The sequence below is a fragment of the Lissotriton vulgaris genome, chromosome 8 (genome assembly GCF_964263255.1).
Source record: "Lissotriton vulgaris chromosome 8, aLisVul1.2, whole genome shotgun sequence".
Lineage (NCBI taxonomy): Eukaryota > Metazoa > Chordata > Amphibia > Caudata > Salamandridae > Lissotriton > Lissotriton vulgaris.
In genome coordinates this window covers 626,210,065-626,222,211 of record NC_141696.1, presented here as the reverse complement: position 1 = coordinate 626,222,211, position 12,147 = coordinate 626,210,065, and the positions used below count along the sequence as shown (strand labels likewise).

At 50.0% G+C, this 12,147-nt stretch overlaps 1 protein-coding gene across 1 annotated transcript in view; it reads right to left on the bottom strand.

Moving 5' to 3' along the window:
• The window catches only part of C8HXorf58 (chromosome 8 CXorf58 homolog), a 767,449-nt gene that overhangs the window by 436,564 nt on the left and 318,738 nt on the right, over positions 1–12,147 (bottom strand). Inside the window, exon 3 of the mRNA XM_086933357.1 lies at positions 7,454–7,553. Coding sequence (XP_086789483.1) covers positions 7,454–7,553 — 100 coding nt within the window. The remainder of the gene's footprint in view (positions 1–7,453; positions 7,554–12,147) is intronic.

Below are 12,147 nucleotides of genomic sequence, written 5' to 3'. Positions count from 1 at the left end.
AGCACCACCACAGCATCACTCAGCACCACCACAGCACCACTCAGCACCACCACAGCATCACTCAGCACCACCACAGCACCACTCAGCACCACCACAGCACCACTCAAGCAACACCACAGCACCACTCAGCACCACCACACCACCACTCAGCACCACCACAGCATCACCACAGCACCACTCAGCACCACTCACACCACCACAGCACCACAACGGCATCACTCAGCACCACCACAGCACCACTCAGCACCACCACAGCATCACTCAGCACCACCACAGCATCACTCAGCACCACCACAGCATCACTCAGCACCACCACAGCACCACTCAGCACCACCACAGCACCACTCAGCACCACCACAGCATCACTCAGCAACACCACAGTACCACTCAGCACCACCACAGCACCACAGCATCACCACCGCATCATTCAGCACCACCACAGCACCACTCAGCACCACCACAGCACCACTCAGCACCACCACAGCACCACTCAGCACCAACACAGCACCACTCAGCATCACCACAACATCACTCAGCACCACCACAGCATCACTCAGCACCACCACAGCACCACCACAGCACCACTCAGCACCACCACAGCATCACTCAGCACCACCACAGCACCACTCAGCACCACCACAGCACCACTCAGCACCACCACATTATCACTCGGCACCACCACAGCACCACTCAGCACCACCACAGCATCACTCTGCATCACCACAGCATCACTCAGCACCACCACAGCATCACTCAGCACCACCACAGCACCACTCAGCATCACTCAGCGCATCCCCAGCATCACTCAGCACCACCACAGCATCACTCAGCGCCACCACAACATCACTCAGCGCCACCACAACATCACTCAGCACCACCACAGCACCACTACTCAGCACCACCACAGCATCACTCAGTACCACCACAGCACCACTCAGCACCACCACGGCATCACTCAGCACAACTCAGCACCACCACAGTATCACTCAGCGCAACCCCAGCACCACTCAGCACCACCACAGCATCACTCAGCACCACCACAGCACCACTCAGCACCACCACAGCATCACTCAGCACCAACACAGCACCACTCAGCACCACCACAGCTTCACTCAGCACCACTACAGCATCACTCAGCACCACCACAGCACCACTCAGCACCACCACAGCATAACTCAGCACCACCACAGCACCACTCAGCACCACCACAGCACCACTACTCAGCAGCACCACAGCACCACTCAGCACCACCACAGCATCACTCAGCACGACTCAGCACCACAACAGTATCACTCAGCACAACCACAGCATCACTCAGCACCACTACAGCACCACGCAGCACCACCACAGCACCACTCAAGCAACACCACAGCACCACTCAGCACCACCACAGCACCACTCAGCACCACCACAGCACCACCACGGCATCACTCAGCACCAGCACAGCACCACTCAGCACCACCACAGCATCACTCAGCACCACCACAGCATCACTCAGCACCACCACAGCACCACTCAGCACCACCACAGCATCACTCAGCAACACCACAGTACCACTCAGCACCACCACAGCACCACCACAGCATCACCACAGCATCACTCAGCACCACCACAGCACCACTCAGCACCACCACAGCACCACCACAGCATGACCACAGCACCACCACAGCACCACAACGGCATCACTCAGCACCACCACAGCACCACTCAGCACCACCACAGCATCACTCAGAACCACCACAGCACCACTCAGCACCACCACAGCACCACTCAGCACCACCACAGCACCACTCAGCATCACCACATCACTCAGCACCACCACAGCCCCACCACAGCACCACTCAGCACCACAACAGCATCACTCAGCACCACCACAGCATCACTCAGCACCACCACAGCACCACTCAGAACCACCACAGCACCACTCAGCACCACCACATTATCACTCGGCACCACCACAGCACCACTCAGCACCACCACAGCATCACTCAGCACCACCACAGCATCACTCAGCACCACCACAGCACCACTCAGCACCACCACAGCACCACTCAGTACCACCACAGCACCACTCAGCACCACCACAGCATCACTCAGCACCACCACAGCATCACTCAGCACCACCACAGCACCACTCAGCATCACTCAGCGCAACCCCAGCATCACTCAGCACCACCAGAGCATCACTCAGCGCCACCACAACATCACTCAGCGCCACCACAACATCACTCAGCACCACCACAGCACCACTACTCAGCACCCCCACAGCATCACTCAGTACCACCACAGCACCACTCAGCACCACCACGGCATCACTCAGCACGACTCAGCACCACCATAGTATCACTCAGCACAACCCCAGCACCACTCAGCACCACCACAGCATCACTCAGCACCACCAAAGCACCACCACAGCATCACTTAGCACCACCACAGCACCACTCAGCACCACCACAGCATCACTCAGCACCAACACAGCACCACTCAGCACCACCACAGCTTCACTCAGCACCACAACAGCATCACTCAGCACCACCACAGCACCCTCAGCACCACCACAGCATAACTCAGCACCACCACAGCACCACTCAGCACCACCACAGCACCACTACTCAGCAGCACCACAGCATCACTCAGTACCACAACAGCACCACTCAGCACCACCACAGCATCACTCAGCATGACTCAGCACCACCACAGTATCACTCAGCACCACCACAGCATCACTCAGCACCACCACAGCACCACTCAGCACCACCACAGCACCACTCAAGCAACACCACAGCACCACTCAGCACCACCACAGCACCACTCAGCACCACCACAGCACCACTCAAGCAACACCACAGCACCACTCAGCACCAGGACAGCACCACTCAGCACCAACACAGCATCACTCAGCACCACCACAGCATCACTCATCACCACCACAGCACCACTCAGCACCACCACAGCATCACTCAGCAACACCACAGTACCACTCAGCACCACCACAGCACCACCACAGCATCACCACAGCATCACTCAGCACCACCACAGCACCACTCACCACCACCACAGCATCACTCAGCAACACCACAGTACCACTCAGCACCACCACAGCACCACCACAGCATCACCACAACATCACTCAGCACCACCACAGCATCACTCAGCACCACCACAGCACCACCACGGCATCACTCAGCACCAGCACAGCACCACTCAGCACCACCACAGCATCACTCAGCACCACCACAGCATCACTCAGCACCACCACAGCACCACCACAGCATCACCACAGCATCACCACAGCATCACTCAGCACCACCACAGCACCACTCAGCACCACCACAGCACCACCACAGCATGACCACAGCACCACCACAGCACCACAACGGCATCACTCAGCACCCCCACAGCACCACTCAGCACCACCACAGCATCACTCAGCACCACCACAGCACCACTCAGCACCACCACAGCACCACTCAGCATCACCACATCACTCAGCACCACCACAGCCCCACCACAGCACCACTCAGCACCACCACAGCATCACTCAGCACCACCACAGCATCACTCAGCACCACCACAGCACCACTCAGCACCACCACAGCACCACTCAGCACCACCACATTATCACTCGGCACCACCACAGCACCACTCAGCACCACCACAGCATCACTCAGCACCACCACAGCATCACTCAGCACCACCACAGCACCACTCAACACCACCACAGCACCACTCAGTACCACCACAGCACCACTCAGCACCACCACAGCATCACTCAGCACCACCACAGCATCACTCAGCACCACCACAGCACCACTCAGCATCACTCAGCGCAACCCCAGCATCACTCAGCACCACCAGAGCATCACTCAGCGCCACCACAACATCACTCAGCGCCACCACAACATCACTCAGCACCACCACAGCACCACTACTCAGCACCACCACAGCATCACTCAGTACCACCACAGCACCACTCAGCACCACCACGGCATCACTCAGCACGACTCAGCACCACCATAGTATCACTCAGCGCAACCCCAGCACCACTCAGCACCACCACAGCATCACTCAGCACCACCAAAGCACCACCACAGCATCACTTGGCACCACCACAGCACCACTCAGCACCACCACAGCATCACTCAGCACCAACACAGCATCACTCAGCACCACCACAGCACCACTCACCACCACCACAGCATCACTCAGCAACACCACAGTACCACTCAGCACCACCACAGCACCACCACAGCATCACCACAACATCACTCAGCACCACCACAGCATCACTCAGCACCACCACAGCACCACTCAGCACCACCACAGCATCACTCAGTACCACCACAGCATCACTCAGCACCACCACAGCATCACTCAGCACCACCACAGCATCACTCAGCACCACCACAGCACCACTCAGCACCACCACAGCACCACTCAGTACCACTACAGCACCACTCAGCACCACCACAGCATCACTCAGCACCACCACAGCATCACTCAGCACCACCACAGCACCACTCAGCACCACCACAGCATCACTCAGCGCAACCCCAGCATCACTCAGCACCACCACAGCATCGCTCAGCGCCACCACAACATCACTCAGCGCCACCACAACATCACTCCGCGCCATCACAGCATCAATCTGTGCAACCATTCAACAACAACTGGTTCAAATATGTTCTCTCAATGTTTCAAGCTTTATTACAAATGTCACAAAAAAATGTTAATATTTCACTTCTGTTCTTGGATTTTCATCACAATAAAATACACTGAACATAATCTTCACAAAAGTTATTTACAAACGTTTAAGCTATTGCCATTATAAATTACAATCACTTTTACTTAAGTATTAATTATTTAAAAAAATTAAAACCATTGTTATTTGTGATATCAATACATCTAAGTAACGTAAATACAAAACATGTTGCATTACAAATGCTATAGGTGTCACATTTGCAAAAGTTATAACTATTGGCATTGTAAATGACAAAGCTATTAATTTCGCTATTTTGAAAAACAAAACATAAATAAAAAATGTGTCATTTACAAGACCAATAGCTCAAACATTCATAATGCGAGACCTATTGCATTGCAAATGCTTGTTAGGGCTGGGGCCGGTTAGGGCTCAGGGGGGCTGGGGTGTTTTCTGGGATGGGGTTGTGGTAGTTTTAAGGCTGGAGACAGGTTTTAGGGCTCAGGGTGGGGGCTAGGATGTATCCTTTACCACTTATTTAGCTTGACTAATCATGCCTTTACAATGAAATTCATTGTAAAGGCATGCGTGGTAAAGATGAGGTTGTGGTTGTGACCACGTTATTAAGGCATTGCAAGTAATTGCATTCGTTGTTCCATCATACAACCCTGAAAAATTGCTGCTTATCTGTTTTAACATAGGGATTGGTGTTTACAAACTCTTACTTTGCAGTCAGAGAAAGAAAAGTAAAGTGAATTATGTGACAATCTCGCTGGGGTACAGTGAATGTGAAAGGAAAGGCAGTAGGATGTCATTTTTTTGTAACACACAAATACCTGTAAATTAATTATACACATTTAGCAGTTAGGAAAGCAAAAAATGCAGCATCTTTTTCTGTAATTCTGAAGTGTGATGGAAACAAAGATTTTAATAGGATCAGAACAAATCAAGACACTTTACCTGATAATGCACAAATTATAAATATTCACTGAAACTCGATTTCGACACATTATCATTTGTGAGCAATATAGTTTTATCAGTAAAACTGCGTGTCTGTACAAATAAAGTGGCCATTTCAATGGAAAGTGTTGTCTGCAGATGACAGTGTGCTGCCACACAACGCTCTAGGTACATTAAAAATCGCCCGAATTGTGTCCATTTAGGCAGAGACTTAGATGGTATTCACTGAAGAGAACACTGCGCTCCTCAAATGCAAAACTTCAATGGTTCCCAAGTTCAAGAAAGGGAACTGGGGTGGTAAACGTTTTATCTTGGGCACAGTAAAGGCATGGAACGCCCTGCGTGTTCATATCAGATCCTCTCCCAGTTTTCTTATCTTCAGATAGGAACTATAAATCTGCCTATTCAACAACTAGGGCCCAGGCAGGGTTCGTGCTGTTTTGTCTAAGAGCCCGCGCCGAGACACCTCTGGGTAGCCGTGCGTTCTATAGACTCATTTAACAAAACTTTCAAACTAGGTGGGTCGCAAACGTTTGTCATTCTTAAAATCGAGCTGTGGGTCTAAAACGTTTGGGAAACACTGATCTAGAGTGTCATTGAGGTTGCTACCTCACCTGTCAGTTGAGCTGTGCTTCCAGTCCTGGCTTGTATTGGACAGTAAAGAATTCTGGGAATTATAGTCTTGGTTATTCCTCAGGCACCAACAACATCTTCATCAAGCAATGGCTGCAATGTGAACTGATTCACGTACAAATGGCACCAACAATAATCAATGCCTGCTAAGCCATAACCATGGGCTTTGCCAATGTTCGATTTCTTTTATTTGTAAGTCCCAACGGAAGGCATAATCGAAGAGCAAGCAACCCAGGTATCGGTGGTCGTTAACCAGTTGTATCTTGCTGAACATTACTGACTTAAAGGTGTTTGTTTGATATGCTTCTGATAAGTGTTGGTCCTGCTCCTTACCATGTGCAGATCTTTTCCACATGCTTTTTAGATGTTCCCATGTTCATAATTTTTGGCGGCAAGTTTGGTCCTAAATTAACAAGATTTTTTCCTCTAATCACTCCTTCTCTTTATCTCACATTTTCTTAGGGAGTGTTTCTCCCATCTGGGATCCTTGCACTTTCAGGGTTAGAATAATTGACTTATTGTTGGCAGTAGCTTTCCAGCAAATAACTAAAAATTGGAAGGATTTTACCAAAATATCTTATCAGGCTTGGTGGTATGCTGTTTGCTATAATCACAGGTTAGATACGACTTTTGTCAACCCCTTGGCTTTAGCTGCCAAGCGAAAAGAATTGTGGAGTCCAGTCACACTATTTTTTGATTTAAGTACTCAGAGTTCTCTGCCTTTGTCCCCGTTACAACAAGAAGTTCCTAAACCTCCATGAATTCCTGTATTTTGTTAAACATATTGATATTATTTTCGCTTTTCTTGTAATTACAATGTATATTTAGTATATCTTTTATTACCTTATATCATACCAGTTGCCAATTTTGCTTATATTTATTCTCAATTTTTGATGTTTCTTTTGGTAGCTTATATTAATACCTTTTATTATCTTGATGTATACTTTTGCTTGTTATTTTCTTTTGTCTTACTTTGTAAGCGTATGTCACATTCTTTCAATAAATTTTTTCTGAACTTAAAAAAAAAAAGGTGTATGTTTGATGATTTACATGAACAACGCAACAGGTTATAGATAGGTGCATTTAATTAAAAGGTTACTGATATAGAAAAAACGTTTTGAAAGCTGCACGTCTAGCAAACCACCACAGTACACCATTTACCGCTGCACGTGCTGCATGTTTCAGAAGTCTGAAGAGCCTTCTGTCCGTGTGAGACCTCCAAGCTCTCTGAATAACTTCAGCTGCGCGTCTTTTTTCAACCCTGCAGCAAAGAAATACAGTCTGTCAATAATAATTTACAAAAGGGAATTTGAGGGGTACTTGGCAAAACCTATGGGAATTGGGTCATAAAGTAAAATAAAATACACTTTCAAGACGAATATACTTAAAATACAATAGGCAGCTCATACACAATATACCTGTGGTTTGTGGGTAACTGTAAATAGTGATTACACTTCGAGTAATTAGAGTAGCATCAGAGAACCCATTCGATCATGAATTGCCTCCAGAAGTGTAAAGCATAACATTTCATCCATAGCAAACAGGAGAAATATCAAGAGAAAAGTCTGTATTTACAACTCTTTGGATGGTAGACAAGCGACTAATAAGCGTGTACTAGTAAAGGTGTGATAAGGCATTTAGAGAGAGGCAGTATTCAGCCAAAGAATAGGCTGGCCAACCGCACTTGAGTTGAGTTGAAGAGATATATTGTGGTGGTCATAAATTTAGAGATGGTTTAAAAATTTGATACTTAAGTATTCATTGAAGATATTTGTCACAACCCCATTCTGAGGTCCACGGGGCAAGCAGGAGCTACTGGGCTTGACCACCTGAGCTGAGGCCATTTTCACCCGATATCCTGAGCAACTGGGCCAGGTACTCCTTCAATACTTGATTCTCAGTGGTAGTGCGGATCAAGCAGTTCAAGGCTTCTCATGGACGAAGTAGGTGTAGGGTGAGCAGAGGCTCATAACCCAAAATAAATCCAGCAACCTGCAATCAATGACTGTGCAGTCAGATGCTTGCTTTTATGTAAAAATAATAATGTATCTACAAACGCAAAGTACAATACGGCACACTGCAAATAATATACACAGTCTTCATAAAGTAGGCACACCAGCGTTACCCGGGTCAGCTCTCAAATCCCATTTCTCAATTTAAGGATCACGGGTATTGTACATTTACATGAGACAACATCCAAGTTAAGCCCCGCTAGTGAGTTCAAGTCTCAGAAGTTACACAATGGCTTTGATAAAGTCAAAGTGTCCCTGCACCATAGCGCGTCAATCAGAGCAAGTTCCCCCCAAGGCCCGGCGGTCCAGTATTCAGTTTTACCCGCTCCTGCTGGAGTGGTAGTTCAAAGTGTCTGAGCGGGTGTGAGAAGTTGGCCTGGTATATAATGTTCACTAGTTCTAGTGATCACTTTGTACCATGCCAAGCAACCCTTATGATGATGGTTGTAATTCAACCTTGTAGACCAGTTATCCTAGTGGTAACGTGGACAAAGCAGTCTTAGGCTAAACTCTGAAAGGCATGTGAAGCCAGCTGTTATACCATACACAACCCCCTTGAATACCAAATGAAAGGGACACCACACAGATATATATTGAAAATATATATTGATTTATTAACTATAAAATCCCCTGGACTCTTTATGAGCACAGAAGCACAAGCGTAAAATCACAAGACAGTTTAAAATACACAAAAGTTGCACAATATGGATGAGCCCTAGGGGCCACCTAAACCATATACTAAATAAGTGGTATAAGAGATACCAGGAGGAAAGTGAAGAGGCCTAGGGCCTTGGGAATCGCTGGAGCTATTCGAGACTGGAGTTAACTAAGTCGGGAAAGGCCCACGGGACTCGGGTGCAGTGTTCAAAGTGCACGCACTTCTCAATACAAAGTCTATGGTGCGTAAAAAGCACAAAGTTAGAAAGTTAGGAACCTTCCGAGTGACCTACGGAGCTGAAACTTAAAACACAGGCCCTTGGGATGTGTACCAGTGCAGGAGCACCGGCGGAGCTGAGTTACCTCACCCACAGGAAGCGGGTGCACAGGGTCGAAGATGTGTCGGGTTTCGTCACGCTGGTCGATGGTGCTTGGAGCAGGAGATGCTGCAGGCGGCTCGATGAGAAGAGTTCCGGTGGATCCAAGGGTGGATCTGTAGATGTGAAGACCTGAAAGCAGAGGGGACAGTGTTCAAAGTCACTAGCCAGTGACTGCCGTGGAACCAGAGTGGAACCAGGTGATGTCGGGTGCAAACAGGCGTTGTCGGGTAGCTTCTTTCTGCAGCCACGTGGATACCCGGGGTCGAGGACGTCCAGGAGTCGGTCACGAGCTGTCCCACGTAGGCCTCTCGCTGTTGGCGGTGTCGGCGACCTGATCGGAGCAAACAGGCCTTGGCAAATGCAAGCCACGCAGGAGTTGAAAGATGCTGTTCACTCGGACCAGCAAGGTCAGAGCGGGTGCTCCTTTTCACAGGAGCTTGGGTAGGTCTGGAGCAACCAGACCTGCTGTTTAAATCTTCGGGTTCGTCGCCAAGATGGCCGCTGGCCGCGTGGCTAGTGGCCGGGATGGCGCGTCGAGTGGCACAGTGCAAAAGGGCCCCACGCAGATCGTGGAGATGCTGGGGGGCTGATCTTCGGTGCAAGGGCTGCTCGGTGGTGGGGGTTCTCAATCCCCAAAGCACAACGTCGAGGGTGCCTCAGAAGCTGCGCAGTCAGCTTTTCGGGTGTCTTTCAAGAGGTCCGGTCCCACGTCACTCGGTGCCTCCACGGGTCCCTTCTTTGCAGGGACTGTGGATCGGGCTCTGAGAGGTCTGGGAATCTGGTTCTTGTCGGGCTCTGGGCTCGGGCTCCGGCGGGAGGCGGCGGCAAAGCAGACGTCGAGTTGCTGGTTGGTACCTGTGTTCACAGGGTGGTCACTCCTTGGCCACAAGGGAGATTCTTCTTCAGTCTTCTGTGCAGCAGAATGTCGAAGTCCAGTCTTCTTCTTAGTTTAAGTTGATTTCGGGATGATCTGCTGTGCAATGGCACTGCTCCCCCTCTTATTCCAATCTAGGGGGTGGATCACCTACTAGGTCCCTCCTCTGGGAGGAACCAGGAAGGGGGGCGGTTACACCCCCTTTCCTTTGTCCAGCTCCGCGCCAGGACTGGGGCTGGAAGGCCCCAGAACCGGTTTGGGCTGGCCTATGCACGGGGACACCTTGTGTGCCCCGGGCATGTCTGATTCTTTTCAGCCCTGTCCTACCTAATACACAAAATCCTGTCTGGGGTGGTGCTCGCACCTCCCAAGGCAGGAAACCCTTTGTCCAGGCCACCATCTGCCGAGTTTCGGTCAGCAGCAGGAGGCCAGACTTGTGTCTGTGGTGGCAGCGTCCATTTTGTGGAGCTGAGGCTCTGTTTAACTTTAACCGGGGTTAAGGCTACACACATGTCGTGTCCCTCTAGAAGGGTGGAATGCTATCCCCGTCGCCAGAACTGGCGAGGGGATAGTATTCCAATTCGTATGACACCTTACTCGACATGTTTTGATAAAGCCAAACCAAAGATAGCATTTAACCGCGAGGATTATAATGCACTTAAGAGTATATGGTATGGCAATATCCCGGAACAGCTTAGGGAGTGGTTCCCGACAGCTGCAGACAGGCTCAGCTCATGCTAGAGCACCATCTCACATATTTCCAAGCACTCTGCCTCCAGGATTGATGAGGCCTTCCATAGGAGTGGCTGATAGGAACATATGTGTCCAGTTTAGGGTTAGGCACAGGCATACTGTACCTAAGTAAGAGGTGATTACACCAACTTACCCCAGCTGAGTGATCAGCCAGTTGTGTCAAATATGGAGGCCAGGCCAGGGGTGGCACAATACATGCTGCAGCCCCTGGTAGGCCTTGGCTACACCTATGCCCTGGGTACCTATGGTACACTGTTACAGGGGCCTATAAGGTGAACCAATTCCAATTGTGTTATGCACCTAAGGTACATGGAGTCCATTTTAAGGAGAGAGCAATCAGCCTGGGGCCCTGAATAGCAGGATCCCAGGCCAACTAAGTCAAAAACCAGCTAAACACCAGGCAAAAAGTTTGGGGGTAACCATAGTCAGATATCCACCTTCCTACATAACCCCCCCCCAAACGAAAGGAGATAAGGCTATCCTTGACCAGGTAAGCCTATATTGCCTAAGTGGCCATATAAGGAAGTACCAGCTCTGGCTTGGTAACCCCCTGTCTCATGGTCCACTAAGCAATCCCTCACCCTAAGGGTATCTGAGGGTCTCCACCATAGGGAATCTCTACCTGTGGTGTGTCTTTGCAAAGTCAAAGGCTGGTGTTGAGATGGAGTACTGAAGTGAGTTTCCTCTGTAGGGCTCAGCTTCCTCCAATCACTCTCCACCATGTGTGCCTTTCTTTCTTTGACTGAGTTGCACTGTGCTCTCAGGGTCAACCTCTGGCTACCTAAAGCTGGAGGCTGAGTCCCTCTGTTTGGCTTACTGAAGGGACAGTTCAGGTTTGGGCCCTTAGGGTCCCAGGTTTGGCTGTGCCCAACAATATCCATCTGGGGGAGGTCCCTAACTACTTTTAAGGGGGATCCCTCAGGAGTTTTTAAAGTTTGCACCTCACTAGGGCTACTAGTTTCGGTGCCCCTAATCTGTGGATGGGGGTGCTTTATTTGACAGGGGGGCCTTTGGGTCTCACTGTCCTTCTTGTCCTCTGCAGCCCTGGGCTGAGTAAGGCAAGGTAGAGAGGGGCAGGTTACCTGCTCCAGACTGGGTCCCACCTGAGAAGGGTCCACTGCCATCAGAGGCTCTGTTAGGCAAGGCCTAACAACCTCTGGGACAGTTCCTTCATCAGGG